This window comes from Aquarana catesbeiana, linkage group LG09 (assembly GCF_042186555.1).
Source record: "Aquarana catesbeiana isolate 2022-GZ linkage group LG09, ASM4218655v1, whole genome shotgun sequence".
NCBI classification, from domain to species: domain Eukaryota; kingdom Metazoa; phylum Chordata; class Amphibia; order Anura; family Ranidae; genus Aquarana; species Aquarana catesbeiana.
The window spans coordinates 248,515,823-248,534,213 of NC_133332.1; the positions used below are offsets into that span (position 1 = coordinate 248,515,823).

Here is an 18,391-nt window from a genome sequence, read left to right on the forward strand (position 1 = left end):
CTGATGTAAATTCCAACACCTGTCTGTCTGTTGTCTGCTAAAATGTGTATTGTAAATAAGTCTATAGTATGGGATCTAAGAGTCATTAGATCCCCATTGTTGTTTGTGTTAATTAACTCTGCTATTGTGTGAAGAAGAGTCTATGTTGATTGTGATAATGTTGATTGGATTTTCTGAACTACAAGACGGCCAGTCTGGCCTAAAAGTCATGTCTGAGTCATCTAGGCTGTCTAAAGGGATTAGTTAATTAGCTTATGTTAATTAGGTTAATTAGGTTACAGCTGTATTGTTAGAGTAATATGAGCAGGTCTGCACCTCCACTTTTAGTGTATAAAAGCCTGTATTTTGCAATAAAGTGAGATTCCTGGTTGAACTTACATACAGCCTGTCTGGTGTTTGTTCTGAGCTATCACAACTGGGATAGAACGGCACATAGCTGTAATTCTAATCCCGGAGCATTGGATGACCGAGCAATCAGATGGTGCGATCTGCAATCTGATTCTATAGCAGCAGAGGAGTGTCGGGAGAGTGGAACCGAGCGAGGAAGGGGCTCGTTACAGGGATCATGGGGTTCTGGTAAGCGGCAAATCTTTATCACTGGTGGTGGATTGAACACAAGATTTTTCACGTCATGGAAGATTCCATACAATTCATAATTTGATGGACTTTTTCCAATATTTTTGTATTTCAATTCATTTGTTCACGGGTGTTTGGCTATTTTAGTGTTTGGACATTACACTATATGCCATATACATTTTAATTTCATCAACATTTATTGATTTCACTTTTTGTTTCTAATTTTGACATCATATCATTTCTTGCCAACTTGTTCATGATACATGGTACATGCACATGTTTCATGGGCAGTATTATTGATTAATGTATACATCATTAAGTTAATGCCTTAGCGCGATTCTATTATTTTTTCTTTATTTACACTGTTTTTGTTGTGCAAAAGAATCACTGCTTTTATTATTCAAGATCTGTTTACCAATATTTTTATTTGTGTTTTAGGTACACCATTTTGATTCACCTTAGCGCAGTTTTTTTCTTTTTTCTTTTATACTTTTTACTAAGCTATCCCAGGATGGCCCGGGCAGCATCCCAGAACCTGTATTGTGCCCTTCTGACTCCCTCTGTACCAGTGTTCCCAACCTACCAGATTGAAATTTACTGACACGACACCCAAAATTTACTGGCACTGTCACGTTTTTACTGGCATATCTAAAAGTTACAAAATGACAGTTTTAAGTGCAAATTTCAGCATTTAGGCTACAAACAAGTACAATATGCAATTAAGAATGTGATCTAAGATAGATATTAAGGCAAAAACATATTTCTTATTTTATTTTCGATATAGTAAATAAGTAGCTTAGGCACAGGAATCAAGAGAGCAAGAAATTAGAATAGGAAGGCACACAAACATGAAATTGACTCTCACAGTGACACTGACAGCAGTGTGCAGCAGCACAGATGATGATGGCCCCTCACCAACATGACACGTCCCCTCCTGGCGAGGAGAGTCACAGTGACCCTCTCTCTCCATGCCAGGTGGTCCCTTCAGTCCACTCCCGGCTTGCCTTCCTCCTGTTCCGCAGACCTGCACATGAGGCTCCGGGTGCTCTGTTTCCTTGCATCATGACGTCACATGACCCGCTACTGACACAGGCCAAACACACTGTAGCAGGCACTTGGATGGTCTCGGCAAGCGTCACAGCCATATTTTTTACTGGCAACCTTTTTCTTTCACTGGCATTTTCTGGCAGGAGAAAAGTGCCCATTTTTTACTGGCTGCCAGTAAAAATACTGGCGGTTGGGAACACTGCTCTGTACTCTGCTGTACTGAAACCCCCATCCACCTTCCTGTGCCCTTTTTGTTGATTTGTCTTCTTATTGTTTAAAATTTTATTTAAAGCACTAATAAATATAATTCTATCAACTATTTATACTTTAATTCTTGAGAGTAGGAGTGTAAATTGGGGTAGGTTGATAGGGGCCCCAGTGCATTACTTTGCCCAGGGGCCTAGGATGCTATTAAGATGGCCCTGACAGTCACATGTCTAAAATAAAGATACTTAACTTTGTCTTAAAGCTTTGTGAATTAAGCCTAAAGTCTCTTCTCTTGGAAATATATGAAATTCTGGAGATGTGTAAAGCCTTATTTACTGAACTCTGAATCATATAAGGGTTCTAACATGAAACATGATAAGATATAGGATGTCATGATCCATGAAGATCTAAGGGGTACAGTCCCAAGGGCGGGAGAGCCATTATAATGTTGTAAGTTGTCCCAAAAAAATAGTAGTTTGCTCAAAAGGTTCATAAATAGGAAAAGGACATGGGGAAATAACTTACTTCTATTGAGGATGAGATCACCCTGCCGAGTGGAGATCTGCAACCTTCCAGGCATGCAGGTGGAGAAAAGCTGTCTCCACCCAGGATGGATGCCGGGGGGTTCCCAATCCTGGATTCTCTACAGAACTCTCAGACGGGTTTGTGAAATCGGTACATTACAAGAGGTTTTGAAAAAAGCTCATCATCGGTGGTTCGATCGGCAGAGGCATCTGTTGTCATTTATCTAAGGATCATATGGTTTAATCATTCAAGTCAATCAATCAGTCAGTCAAGTTTCTTTATTTCACCAAAGGAAAAAAAAAACGTTTTTCATGGATACAAATTGCCAATTTCTCAGTTCAGGGTAATGTACTGATGTCGTGAGGTCATCAGATCCAGCTTGAGGTTTTTAAGCCATCGCATCAAAGCACAAACTCTCCAGCAGAATGTATCAGTTTTTATACGGATGAGACAAACTACTTAACACTGGCAGAGGTGATTAAAATGATCAGCTTTTAATTATTCATGCAAAACCTTTATCTCAAAAGGAAAACAAATCTGTTTGCTGTAACTGCTTATAAAGTATGAGCTGGAGTTTAGCTTTTGTTTGTTAGTGTATCTATATCTGCTAGTACATTTAACACTATCCTCCCCACAGACTGACAATGCAGCTGTCTGCTTTGCCTCCTGTGCTCATTCCTCCAGAGTTGTGTTTCACTCATACAGGAGGTGTGTTACTGGCCAGATCACCAGGTGAAAATAGGGAAAAAGCCAAAGAAAAGAAAACAAATGCAGCCACCACATCTAATGATTGGTAGGCTGAAATATATAACATGGTTTTGAGTTTAATACCGCTTTGAGACAACTCTTGTAATAGTTCATCTGCCCAGGAGTAGAGTATTTTGTACATTGTGAAGCGAGTCACATTGAAGGGTCTGATGGTAGAAGCAGACTTCTTTTATCATGTTTCACACATCTTTCTTACGAAAGTCTTCTTTAAGATTAATGATAGGAAATGCCTACTACGCTGTATATGAGGTGTTTGGAAGTCTGTGGCCACAGGGGGCAGCAGAATAAATGTTGCCTAGGGGGACATACAATTTAAATCTAGCTCTGAATAATGTTGAGACACAGCAGTGCTTCCAATGAATGCCAGAAGTTCCAGATAGTAAGTAAAAACCTGCCCGAGGCTATAAACAGGCAGATATTTTCTGAAAACAGTTAGCAGGAAAATGTATGCCTATCTCCTATAGACTCCATCCTGGATTTCAAGCAGCCTAATTATTGCAAGCAGTGCTTGAAATCAGAAATGCTGCCTGCTATTTTTGGGCTTGTGATTGCCAACATTATGATTTGAAAACAATAGATTCAATAACATGAACCTGTGCTTTGCCCATTCATAGCAAAGTAACAGGTTTGATTTATTTCTGTACCCCCTAGCTCTTTATACTCGCCTTTCTTTTACTCTCCTACTGCTCTGTTCCCCTTGGGAAGCAAAGCAACATATCCAATACTACTGGGTATGGGGAGTATTTTACTTACTCCCATGTAACAGCCCTGGTTCTTTGGTAATTGGCAGCTCCCAGTGGAAGCGGGGGGGGGGGGGGGGGGGGGGGTCTGTAAGCGCTGTGTAAGCGCAGGTCTTCTTTTTTTGCTTCCCAAGGGCAAACATAGATACACTATAATACCATAAGTATTGGGACTGCCTTTAGATGCGCATGAACTTTAATAGCATCCCAGTTGTAGTCCGTAGGGCTCAACATTGAGTTGGCCCACCCTTTGCAGCTATAACAGCTTCAACTCTTCTGGGAAGGCTGTCCACAAGGTTTAGGAGTGTGTCTATGGGAATGTTTGACCATTCTTCCAGAAGCGCTGATGTTGGACAAGAAGGAACAAGAAGGGAGTTAAAGTCTTCACTCTAATTCATCCCAAAGGTGTTCTATCAGGTTGCAATCAGGACTCTGTGCAGGCCAGTCAAGTTCCTCCATCCCAAACTCGCTCATCCATGCCTTTATGGACCTTGCTTTGAGCACAAATCGTGTGGGGTTGTTTTTCAGGGGTTGGGCTTAACCCCCTAGGTCCAGTGAAGGTATTTCGTAAGGCGTCAGCATACCAAAACATTTTGGACAATTTCATGCTCCAAACTTTATGGGAACAGTTTGGGGTTGGCCCCTTATTGTTTCAACATGACTGAGCACCAAGGTCCATAAAGACATGGATGAGCGAGTTTGGGGTGGAGGAACTTGACTGGCCTGCACAGAGTCCTGGCCTCAACCCGATAGAACACCTTTGGGATAAATTAGAGTGGAGAATGGGAGCCAGGCCTTCTCATCCAACATCAGTGCCTGATTTAACAAATGTGCTTCTGGAAGAATGGTCAAAAATTCCCACAGATACACTCCTAAACCTTGTGGACAGACTTCCCAGAAGAGTTTAAGCTGTTATAGATGTAGAGGGTGGGCCAACTCAAAACTGAACCTTACGCGGACTAAGACTGGAATGCCATTAAAGTTCATGTGCATGTAAAGGCAGTTGTCCCAATACTTTTGGTAATATTGTGTTTGTGTGTGTATATATATATATATATATATATATATATATATATATATATATGTGTGTGTCTGCGGGGGGAGCACTAAAATGGACCTGTTGCTTTGCTCTGCACGGGAAAAGCAAAGGTTCCCTTTAAGTCTAAACAATGATGTTACTATACCAATCAAAATGAATAAATCCAATTCAACCAACCATGCCCACCTTTGAATCAAGAAGACCCGCCCCTGAGGGGTCCAGGAATATAGACTTCCCTTCCAAAATATGGAAAGATTTAAAGCATGTATCATGAACATTTAATTAGACAGCTCAACAATAAAATGGCATACAAGTAAAAAAAAAAAAAAAAACAGAACTGACATACCACTGAAGAAACAGGTCAAATAAAAGTTTCTAAAAACACTTCATCATTGTTCTGCACAATATGCAATATTCTTCAGAAACCGTGAACACTATTATGGAAACAAAATGTCAGTCAATACTGTTAACATTGTTAAAGTACACAGTCTGTGCAGATGCAGTACTGAGCTGCATCCCAGCCACTGCAAGGAAATGACACCTTTCACATGGTCCTAGTGGATTAGATTACTGGATTCTCAATTACCAGTAAGAAGTAACAGAGTAGAGAATCTGCAGAGCCATAGAGAAGCAGGGAAGCTGAGCGATGCTGTAGGCCACTGAACGTGTCGGAGCTTTCAAGGAGAACACATAAGCAACTGTGTGTACTAGACGGCCCATGAAGAAGATGAAGAAATGAATTCTGGCGATGTTCAGGTTGGGATCCAACAAGGAGTAGATGGCACCAAGGAACAGGAATGGATAGATGTTCTCCATGTCATTGCGATGAGCTCTGCGGAAAATAACAAAGATCATAGTGACCACAGTAATCAAGGTAATGTTCTTTAGACAGGTTAACTCCAGACAAAACCTAAGTCAATCAGTGAACGGCTTATCTTAATAATTGTACTTATAAACATTATTTTTATCAACTTTGCAAATATAACCTTAACAAGCCTCTCTCTGCCTTTTTTTACCTTGTCCCTTTTCAAGCTCTTCTCACATGGTCAGGCCAGTGCAAACATTACATTGTGTACATTTACACTGTCTACAGCTGCAATTTTTTCTGCAGGCTAATGCCCTGTACAGTAAATTATAAACAACATTTTAAGCCACATCTGCCCCTTATGTCCATGAGAATAGCGGTGCCATGTTTTTGGCTGTTTAAACCAGTCACTGTTCCACATGATGTCACATCCTCTTTCACATGTAAAAATGAGGCTTGGAACTCTTGTCCGGGCGCCATTTTGGCAGAACCAGGAAGTAATCCTCCTCTACATATGAAAACGAGGCTTGGAATGCAAGCCCAGGCGCCATTTTGGAGGAACCAGGAAGTAATCTCCATAATTTGCACTTTCAATCAGACGGAGCTGCCACTTGTTATGGGGGTAACCAGTATCTATAAATACTCAGCCAGTACAGTGGTCCAGCACCCCAGATGATGACTTCTAAGTTGAAACGCGTCGGAAGGATATGCTGAGATCACTGTCTTCTTTTATACAAGCGCTTGATTTTACTGCTAAACACGTGAGTGTATTTCCTTTGCTTTTTATGTACTAAAATTTCCATACGGAGTTACACTATATGCCTTCCTCTTTCTTTTAATGATGGGGCTGACTGCCTATATCTACTGAGTCCATCCATACCTTACACCTGTTCGGAGGTCCATCTGGAGGTCATATCTGGATAGAGCATCTGATCCCCTTGGTATATTATACCACAAAGCTTGATTGATTCACTAGATGTACACCTATTTGAGTTCAATCCCACTGGTAAGCAGCTTCTGGTGTCTGGTGGTGGATCTACTATCAACTGTTATTACATCATACATATTTGAAGTTAAAGACTGCCACTATATTATATCCACATGTGGTTGAGGATTATCATCACACATGATTGAAGCTTGTCACTGACTTTTTTCTTTTTTGGACATCAGACGTCCAAGTTCCTCTGTTTATAGACATCATATGTCATAATAGAGGACTGCTTGGAGTATTTTTGAGCACATCATTTATTATTCACGTTTTTTGTACTCATATTATTTGTTATGGTTTATATGATCACATAAGCGCTGCACATTTCACCCATAATGCCCCGTACACACGGTCGGACATTGATCGGACATTCCGACAACAAAATCCATGTATTTTTTTCGACGGATGTTGGCTCAAACTTGTCTTACATACACACGGTCACACAAAGTTGTCGGAAAATCCGATCGTTCTGAACGCAGTGACGTAAAACACACACGTCGGGACTATAAACGGGGCAGTAGCCAATAGCTTTCGTCTCTTAATGTATTCTGAGCATGTGTGGCAAGTTGTGCATCGGATTTGTGTAATTTCCGAAAACGGATTTTGTTGTCGGAAAATTTTATAGCAAGCTCTCAAACTTTGTGTGTCGGAAATTCCTATGGAAAATGTGTGATGGAGCCTACGCACGGTCAGAATTTCCGACAACAAGGTCCTATCACACATTTTCCATCGGAAAATCCTATCGTGTGTACAGGGCATATGACTGAAAATGTGGAAGGAAGACATTTTCTAAGCCTCCCCTACATCTAATAAGTTGTGTTCTCCAATGACTACATGAGTGCAGTGCCACAAATTAATCATTTATAAATCCTGCACAGAACACATTGAGGGTTATTTACTAATGCTGGAGAGTACAAAATCTGGTGCAGCTCTGCATAGAAACCAACAGCTGCCAGGTTTTATTGTCAATGCCAAAGCGTAATTGAACAAGCTGAAGTTAGAAGCTGATGCCGTTCATGTACAGTTCCACCAGATTCTGAGTGCACCAGTTTTAGTAATTCTCCCCCATTGAATCTTATGCCCCATACACATGAGCGGAAATTCCGCCAGCAAAAGTCTGATGTGAGCTTTTGGTCGGAAATTCCGACCCTGTGTATGCTCCATCAGACTTTTGCTGGCGGAATTCCAGCCAGCAAAAGATTGAGAGTGGGTTCTCCTTTTTTTCGGTCGGAAAAAGTTCCTAGAACTTTTGTGTGACCGTGTGTATGCAAGCCAAGCTTGAGCGGAATTCCGGTGGAAAAACCATCCAAGATTTTTCCGACTGAAATTCCGCTTGTGTGTACAGGGCATAAGAATCTAATGCCGCATACACACGATTGGAAATTCCGCCAGCAAAACTCAGATGAGAGCTTTTTGTTGGAAAGATGGCAGAATTCCAGCCAGCAAAAGATTGAAAGCACGTTCTCTATTTTTCAGTCGGGAAAAGTTCCTATCCGAAAATGCATCTGTACAAATTCCGACGCTCAAAATTTCTACGCATGCTCAGAAACAATTCTACGCATGCTCAGAAGCATTGAACTTCATTTTCTCGGCTCGTCGTAGTGTTGTACGTCACGGCGTTCTTGACGGTCGAAAGTTCAGAGAACTTTTGTGTGACCGAATTCTGTCGGAAAAACCATCCAAGTACTCCAAACTTTCAGAGACATGTTTACATCCCTCCAACACCTCCTATGCTTATATATATATATATATATATATATATATATAAGCTTTTTGAATCTGAACTTAGTAATTTTTTCAGTGATACCAACATTCTTTGCGGAAAGTGGTCCACCTTCAGGACTCAAGCTAATGTCTCTGCTTACTCTGCCCCAGTATTGAAACATACAAGCATTAGATTATTTGTATAAGGCTATTAGATTGTTCAGCAGTACAAAGTATTTTTGACATTTGCATGAAATTCCAAATTATTAAGGAAGTTAAAAAAAATACATAACTTCCGAATGTTCACTATAACAATATGTACAGTATATATTTGTACCATCTATATCTCTGGGCTAAATTGGTGCTTTATTCCAGTCATCATAAGAGGACAATCGAAACTATAAATATAGCTGTGTCTATGGAAAGCAGATGAATCTACAGAATGCTCCTCAATCAATTTCCATAGAGATAGCTTTTTCAATGGATATATAAAGATTCAATGTCATACCAATTTCATAAAGCCCCCTTAACAGTACTGACCAATGTGTTTAGTTACTCCCTCTAATTGGCTTTTCTGATCAGCTGACCTTGGTTGGTATAGGAATGAGAATGATGGAAAATGTAGGACGATGTCAAAGGAATGATGTAGTCCTCCAGGGTAAAGGAGTAATGTCATGGTGGGGAGCCGTAGTGCCCTTAGAATGGTGGAAAGTGTAAGATGGTGTCAAAGGAATGATGAAGTCCTCAGAGAAAAGAGGTAATGTGATGGTGGGGATCAGTAGTACCCTTAGAATGGTGGAAAGTGTAAGATGATGTCAAAGGAATGATGAGACCCTCCAGGGAAAAAAGTTAATGTGATGGTGGTGATCAGAAGTACCCTGCCAAAATTGGAAATCAAGCACAGACAAATGTTTCCACAAAACCAGATTACTGGCAACAAGCAAAGGACCCAGTGTGGCCTGGTAGTCAGACTCAGCAGATATGCCTCAATGATAAGCAGAAGGCTGGGTCATGTTAGGGTGTCCCCCCTCTGTAGTTTCTTTTTATTTTTTTGCACTTTTGACAGCTGTGTACCTTTAAATGGAGCATAAGCATAAAATGAACATAATTTCCTGAGCCCATACAAAATGCATGACTGTAAAAGAAAAAGTTGCAATCAGGGATCTTAGAGGAATTTCAGCTATTTTGCTATTAGCGGTATATTTATACAACATTTTTTTTCTGTTTTGTGACATTTACATTAAAAGCTCTCTTTCATTCAGTGTGGCGGTTTATATATACATCAACAGCAGTATGTTATTACAGAGTAAAGAGTGCTGAAACCACAACTTGATTCATATAAAAGAACTACTAACAACATAGTAAAAAACAACATTCTGTATATATTATATATTGTACACATACAGCTCTGTAGTACGACTGAGCACCTAACATACATTCTTGTAACTTCTACAACAACCCTTCCAATCTTCGAATGTTAAAGGAAACTTTCCTTGAAATTAGAAGTATGGGACCCACTACTAAACTTGCACTTCTTTTCCAATAATTTTTATTCAATATTTCAAAGGAAAAATACAAAGCTCCAACAATAGCATGTAAATCAGTCAATATTCCACATATGCATACCAGAATGTGGTGCATTACAAGAAGAATGAATAACGAGGTTTCCTACTATATAATGACATCTGTTGTAGAGAGAAACAGAAAGGAGAGTGAGTAGAAAGAAGAAAGAAAAAGGGGAAAGAAAAAAAGGGGCAATACAGTAAAGAGTGCACCCTATTTGGACCCTGATCCAGAATAATAAGCACAACTTATAAAGCATCCGACAAGTATTTGATCCGGGGCTCCCAGATTTTATCGAAGAAGGCCTGTTTATCAAGTAGTATTGCCGAGAAATGCTCATTGACCATATTCCAAGACAACTTGGTTTTCACCAAGTCAAATGGGATCGTGGGGGACTTCCATGACCTGACAATAGAGATTCTGGCTGCCCCAAAAATAAATGCTATGAGTCTCCTCACGTGTCTCGAAGCTCCCTCCACCGGATGACCCAGTAGTGCCTGTCGTGGCAACTTAATGAGGTTCACTTGTGTAAGGGAATAGATGAAAATGTATATGCAAATCCAAAATCGCTTCACTTTTGGGCATGTCCACCGGACATGGAACATTGTACCATCCATACCGCACCCTCTAAAGCACAACGGGGAAGGAACTTGCACTTCTAAAGTTGCAAGTTTCATGTTTACAGCTTCTTACAGCTTCTTGGTTAGTCATTGATCTGTAACATTTATTTAGTATTTAGCCAGGAAATTGGGGGCTCCTAACTTGCATATCATTTGCCAAGAGGTGACTCACTAAATGCTGAAGTGAAAGAGGTTAAACACTCTTACTGGAGCAGATGGATTCAGATGCCGGTGACACCGAATCAGACAAGCTTAGATATCCAAGTGGATGGCTCTCCCAGATGAAGATAAGGGCCCCGGATCTCAGAAGACATCTCCTCTTGGCTGGAACAGCTTCAATGGTGTCCACCGAACCGAGGAAACAACACATCCAATAGGGACATCCAAATCTCTCATCCAACCAAAAAATAGGGGGAAGAAAAGAATGGTGTGCTCCAATGGTACAGATCAAAAAGGGTAGATTTATTGAAACCAACCAATATACAATAAAAAAAAGTGATCACATGGAGATAAAAACAATGTAGGAAACGATGAGGCTCATCGTTTCTGAAATCCGGGGCCCTATCTTCATCTGGGAGAGCCATCCACCTAGATAGCTAAGCTTGTCTGATTCGGTGTCGCCGGCATCCGAATCTATCTGCTCCGGTAAGAGTGTTTAACCTCTTTCACTTCAGGGTTCACTAGTTGATGAATTACACGTCGGAAGACTCTTTTACTTTTATTGGATTCTTCACTCATTTTACTGTTGGACTTTATTATATTTATATGTTTTTTCACACCTATATTACATTGGGTTAATATCCATTCATCATTGAACTATATTAGTTCTCACATATGTGTTCTCGTTACATTTTTTATATTATAGTTACATACCAGACCCTTATCCGAGCATGCAGCCCTGCAGGTCAGAAAATGGGGGGACGAGCGAGTGCCCACCCCCCCTGAACCATACCAGGCCACATGACCTCAACATGGGGTGGGTGCTATGGGATGGGGGGCTCTGCACCCCCCTCCCTAAAGCACCTTGTCCCAAAGTTGATGGGGACAAGGGCCTATTCCCGACAACCCTGGGCTGTGGATGGGGGGCTTATCAGAATCCCCTGGATTCTGCCCCCCTATGTGAATGGGTTTTTGACAAGTCCTTTGTTAAAAAAAAAATAAAAAATAGTGTCCCTCAAAGTACATCCATCGTCAATCACGACGTGGTCCCGCCCCTTGCCTATATAAGAACTCTCAAAGTGAAGAGAGGGCATACAGCGGGTAGCTTCCCAGGAGGCAAATCGTTTTTTGCAATTTTTTTAATTTTTCCGGCAGGCATCATAATTGATGATAAATGTACATTGAGGGACACTATTTTTTTTTTCTAAAAAAAAATCTGTCAAAAACTGTTTCCTGTGGTTTCGACTGGGGGGAACCCTACACTGTTTTGTTTAAACATTTTTCTATTGTGGGGCAATTGGCGGCATTCTTTATCTGTACATTAATCTGTCAGTGGGGAAGTCCGCTGACAGAGGATGATTCGTGGTTGTTAAGACTCGGGTGGCCGGCTTCCTGGCCCACTGCTTAACAACCAGCTATATCTTCACACAGAATTTGAATTGGTCGATCGTTTTTCAACCAATCCAAATTCTAAACGTTCTGAAAAGTTAGAATTTGTTAGAAAACGAACAATCAAAACAAATTTTCATGTATTTCAATGACATTCGTTACTATTCATTACCATTTCATTCAGAGATTTGGATACATCCAAATAATCGAATAACCATAAATTCGTCTGAATTTGTATCCGGACCGAAAGGAATTGCACATGTCTACCTCATATCAATGGGAGAAATAGCGTCCCATGGGCCAGATAAAGGCAAGCAAAGGGCCAGTTTGGAGGCCACTGCGCTAAACGAACACATCTTCAAGCGGGGGTCCACCTATCTATCGTTTTTTTTTTTTTTAGTTCATTCACAAACTTTTCTTCTCAGCATTACATACTCACATATTGTGTGTAATATGTCCGCCTGTGTCAGATTTCGTCGGAAAGAATAACTTATATTATTCACTGCAGGCGGTTTCCATCTTCATTGTGGGCATTTGAAGCCCACAAGCATTTATTTCCTGGATGTGGTGAATGCTGTGCTCCCAGGATTCACTGCTCGTTCCCGCACATGCTCAGTGGCATCCTGGGAAGCCTGAGACTAGCTCCCAGGAGTCTGGGAGAGGCTAGAAACACGCCTACTCCCACGGGAGGAGAACCAGGAAGTGCAAAGAAGAATAGAAATTTAAAAGGTAATTACGGCGATTTAAATTTTTTTAAATGGCATGTCAGCATCTAGGCAAGGAAGAGAATACATACAGATATTGTTCAAAATTTGGGTGGAACCCCGCTTTCAATGCACCCACATTGCAGGGCATCCCAACACACAGTAATGCAGTGCGTTCCGGATCTTCCACAACCTATTCAAATAATTAGGTTACTTTAACGTACTGCATATTTACTTGGGGCATGACGCTCACTATTGGACCATAAAGGAGCAAAGGGGGCCTAACAGAGAAAGTTTTTGTCTTGAGGGCTATTTGTATTCCACTTATTTCACTAAACTGTCCATTGACAATAGTTCATCAGAGGATCTGCAACAGCTGCGACTTTTTACTGTGCGTCTCGTCTCCAATTTCCCATGTAGCCTTGAGCTCGGCAACTGAGCCAGGAAACCGCCATGACAGAAGGAAAGGCTGTCTGTGGAGCTGAAGTTTTCCTGCTGCATGGTAATTAGGAGCACGTTTTATACATGGAGTGTGCCTTCTCCACTTTCCCCGATGGAGCGTCAGACCGACAAGTGAGACGTTATATAAACAGATTCGTATAAACACCAGAAGGGGAGTTCCTCTCTTCCTCGCAGTAAAAGCACGGGCTATATATACACAAATCTGCGCTGTATATACACACAAAGTAGGCCAGTGTTTGGGCTGTATCCGCATGTCCCAGGTCATAATTACTAAAGTGCTCCTATTCGGAAAGGAACAAGACTTGGAAAAGGACTTCAGACAGCAAGTGAAACCTAGGAGCCATTCAGGAAGCATGTCTATTAAACCTATTAAACATCTAGGAGGAAGGAAAAACAGGTACATAGGCAAAGCTCCCAACTCTCCCTGATTTCGAGGAACTGTCCCTGATATGGAACAAAGTCCCTCTGTCCCTCTTTCCTCCCCATTTGTCCCTCTTTTTTGGTCTGATCCATATACAGTAAAACCTTGGATTGCGAGCATAATTCGTTCCAGAAACATGCTTTTAATCCAAAGCACTTGTATATCAAAGCAAATTTCCCCATAAGAAATAATGGAAACATCTTCTATTTCTAGCTCAGTCGGAATTCGACAGAAAAGGTCCGATGAAGCCCACACACGATCGAAATGTCCGATGGAATCGTTCCATTGGACCTTTTCTGCCGGACAGTCCACTCGTGTGTACGCGGCATAAGTGTAGCAATATGTTGCTAAATGTTGTACCTTCAATGAATTGTTGTGACAGATTTGCAGCTTAGCCTCTATTCCTAAAGATCAGCAGGCATGCTGGCACATGTAGTTCAATATATTTAACCACTTCAGCCCCGGAAGATTTTACCCCCTTCCTGACCAGAGCACTTTTTGCAATTCGGCACTGTGTCGCTTTAACTGACAATTGCGCAGTCGTGCGACCTTGCACCCAAACAAAATTGACGTCCTTTTTTCCTCACAAATAGAGCTTTCTTTTGGTGGTATTTGATCACCTCTGCGGTTTTTATTTTTTGTGCTATAAACAAAAAAGAGCAACAATTTTGAAAAAAACGCAATAATTTTTACTTTTTGCTATAATAAATATCCCCCAAAAATAAATAAAAAAAACATTTTTTTCTCAGTTTAGGCCGATATGTATTCTTTTATATATTTTTGGTAAAAATTGCAATAAGCATATATTGATTGGTTTGCGCAAAAGTTATAGCGTCTACAAAATAGGGAATAGTTTTATGGCATTTTTGTTATAATTTTTTTTTTATTATTAATGATGGCGATCTGCGATTTTTATCGTGACTGCGACATTATGGCGGACACATCGGACACTTTTGACACTATTTTGGGACCATTGTCATTTATATAGTGATCGGTGCTATAAAAATGCACTGATTACTGTGTAAGTTACACTGGCAGGGAAGGGGTTAAACACTAGGGGGCGATCAAGGGGTTAAGTGTGTCCTTGGGAGTGATTCTAACAGTGGGGGGATTGGCTTCCACTCACATGACAGCGATCACTGCTCCCGATGAAAGGGAGCAGTGATCTCTGTCATATCACTAGGCAGAATGGGGAAATGCCGTTTACAAAGGCATCTCCCCGTCCTTCCGCTCCGTGACATGATTGCTGGCACTCGGCGGACATTGAGTCCACGGGACCCGCGGTCACGGAGCACGCAGCGAGTGTGTGCGCCCACAATGTGGCATCTTAAAGGGGACGTACCTGTACGCCCTTTTGCCCACCCGAGCCATTCTTCCGACGTATATCGGCATGCGGCGGTCGGGAAGGGGTTAAAGTGTTACTAAACCCAGGACCCTGCACTTACTATATCTGTTCTCCCACAGTACACAGAACATGTAAATGCAATTATTTTAATAAATACATAAACTACTAAGCCCCCGGTCACACCGAACACCACATTGAAATTGTACTACTTCACCTGAAGTAGCGCAATTTCAAAGTAGTACTACTTCAGGTGCTACTTGGAAGACACCTGTGATTTCATGCAAGCAAAAAGTAGTGCAAGAACTACTTTCAAAATCGGTGCAACGATTTGACCGCTTCCACTGCGGACAATAGGGTGCGACTTGTCATGCGATTTGAAACTATCACATGACAAGTTGCACTGGTGTGACTGGGGGCTAAATACCTTTTCTCATCAGCAGTTGGAGCAGTCCTGTGATTTCTATCAGTGTCCGGCCGAGCACTGGTTAAAGCTTGAAGGAGGAGTTTTCATCCTACATGGTCCTATGAGACTGCAGGACCTGACCCTCTGTCTGGACAATGCTGATTGGCCCTGTGCTGATCACATTGCACCCTCCCAAGAAAAAAAAAACTCTCTAGCAATACACACCAAACTGAGCATGTGCAGCTTGCCCCCAAGGCTCTGTTCTATCAGGCGATGCTTAGGGGACTGTGGAAGATGGGGAGGATCAGAGAAGACAGGATCAAACAGCATTTTTACACAATGCAGAGGATTAACCCCTTAGGTTCCACAGTGCGTATAACAAGCCTTTACTGCATATACAGACTGATTTTACTGTTGTGGGTTTACATTTTATCTTGTAAGGTTCTGCTGCTACCTGTTATCAAGACTTGTGTTAAAATGGGAGTAAACTCTCATCTCTGACTTGTACCCAGTGGCGGTGCGTCCATTAATGGCACACGAGCGCTGCCCCCTCTCTCCAGCCACCCCCTCTATGTAAAATGGATAGATTCATGCATTGCAAAATAGATAGATTCATGCATTGCATGGGTGCTGTAGCCACACCCTATTAAGGTGTCCGGCCCCTTTTCAGGCGCCGGGCACCTGAATTACAGCTGCGGGGGGGGTGTTTTTGAAGTACCTAATTAGAGCCATAGGCTTTAATAGGCTTCAAAAAAGGTGAACTGCGAGCGCAAACCATTGCGCTCGCAGTCCTCCTAGGTGTGTTAGCAAAGCAAATTAATATTTGCTTTGCTAATACAGAACCACCTCTCAGCCAATCAAGGCGAGCGGATGTAATACCGGTCACCTGATTGGCTGAAGGCAGAGGCGATCCCATTGGCTGCCTAGCAGAACAGGAAGAAGATGCGCACGGAGGACACAGGAGTCATCACTACGCTACCCATCCCACAGCTCGCCACCTAATCCATTGCCTGACTTGTCACCACAATGGGGTAAGTGCCAGGCAGACAGCAGGAGGGAGGGCGGGCGAGTGGGTGGGTGGGAACACAGTGGCTGCATATTATTGGCACAGAGGCTACAATTGATGGGCACAGTTGGCTGCATTTGCTGGGGACAGTGGCTGCCTATTATGGGCACAGAGGCTGCAATTGATGGGGCACAGTTGGCTGCATTTGATGGGCACAGTTGGCTGCATATGATGGGCACAGTTGGCTGCATATTATGGGCACAGTTGGCTGCATATGATGGGCAGTTGGCTGCATTTGCTAGGCACAAAGGCTGCAAATAATGTACACAATAGCTGCATATGATGGGAACAGTGGCTGCATATGATGGGCACAGTGGCTGTATATGATGGGCACAGTTGGCTGCATTTGCTGGGCACAGAGGTTGCATCTGATGTTCACAGTGGCTGCATCTGATGGGCACAGTTGGCTGCATATTATGGGCAGAGTGGCTGCATATGATGGGCAGAGTGGCTGCATTTGCTGGGTACAGTTGGCTGCATATGATGGGCACAATGGCTGCATATGATGGCACAATGTTTTATTTCAGTATTTGTCAGTTAGTTTGCACCCCCCCCCCCCCCCACACACACACACACAAATTATGAGCCCCAGCCGCCACTGCTTGTATCTATAGGTAAGTCTATAATAAAGCTTACCTATAGATACTGTAACATCTCCTAAACGTGCACCTGTTTTGGACATATATACTGTATATGCAGCCGATGACATTATCAGCGCATGCGCTCTGAAGGGACGGCCATTCCTTCAGAGTCCTGTGTCGTAAATGGCAGATCCCCCATGCATGCACAGGAGTGACATTATTGTGGCTCCGGCCAGTCACACAGCCGGAGTCTGCGGACCTTGAAGGAAAATGGGTGAAGATGGAAGCGACCTTCAGCGGTGACAACGCATCGCTAGAATGTTTTGTTTTCAGGTAAGTTTCACATAATGTGCTAGTATGCAATGCATACTAGCACATTATCATAGCTCCCAACAGTCCCTGATTTGGAGCAATGTCCCTCTGTCTCTCTTTCCCCTCATTTGTCCCTCATTTTGGTCTGATCTATATAGTTGTATGTAAAATGCACTATTTATCTTTCAAAAAGTGTCTCCCAGTGCTAAACCTTTCATTCAATTTATAAATTGCTGCATCTGTAAAATTCAAAAGCCAATATAAAGGAATAGTAGTGGTAAAAAAAAGATAAAAAGCACTTGTGAGTTTTATTTTTTTTTTTTTTTTGGGGGGGGGGGGTTAATTCTCCTTAAAGAGGCATGGCATGGGGTGTGTCCTATGCCTACATGCTTTTGCTAGTGCTTTAGCCACCTGTTGTTGATTCAATTAGCTACACACCCAGCCCAGGCAGGCCATCTCATTCTTTGTAAGCTCGGCTCATTCCCCCAGGTTTTGTTTTCCTAGTGCCAGGTCCTCCAGTGTTGCTTTTGCACCCCCAGTAATTCCTTATGTCCCTTGTTTCCTGAAGAAGACTCCTTTTGATCCTGATACTCTTAGTGACCCTGTGCCAGATCACTTCTATTCCTGATGTGTGTTTGGTAGAATCTCCCAGTGCCCCCCAGTATGACCCTCTGTACCCCCCCCAGGCTGTCCCCAGTGACTCTTCGTGTGTTCCTGCTTGCATACTGTATCCTTGCACCTGTTGTGTTCGTTTTGCATTCCAGTATCCTTGTGCTTCTGTTTTCCGCAGAAGTCATTCTCCCCTAGGCAAGAAGTGCAGAAATGCTGCTTTGCAATCCAAGAAATCCCCCAAAATACTTCATAAATAAAAATCTATATCCAATTGGAAAAGAATGGGGGAGGAGGCAGGGCAAGATAAGATTAGTTTGAGTGTGAAGGTCCGCTTTGTATTGGGGCTATATGGAGG

The 18,391-nt window shown here is 42.1% G+C and overlaps 1 protein-coding gene across 1 annotated transcript in view; it reads right to left on the reverse strand.

Annotated features, from left to right (window-relative positions):
* Positions 1–1,191: 1,191 nt before the first annotated feature.
* Positions 1,192–18,391, reverse strand: part of PTGES (prostaglandin E synthase) — a 157,756-nt gene continuing 140,556 nt past the window's right edge. The window contains exon 3 of the mRNA XM_073600142.1: positions 1,192–5,734. Within this exon, the coding sequence (XP_073456243.1) occupies positions 5,485–5,734 (250 nt within the window). The 3' untranslated portion in view covers positions 1,192–5,484. The remainder of the gene's footprint in view (positions 5,735–18,391) is intronic.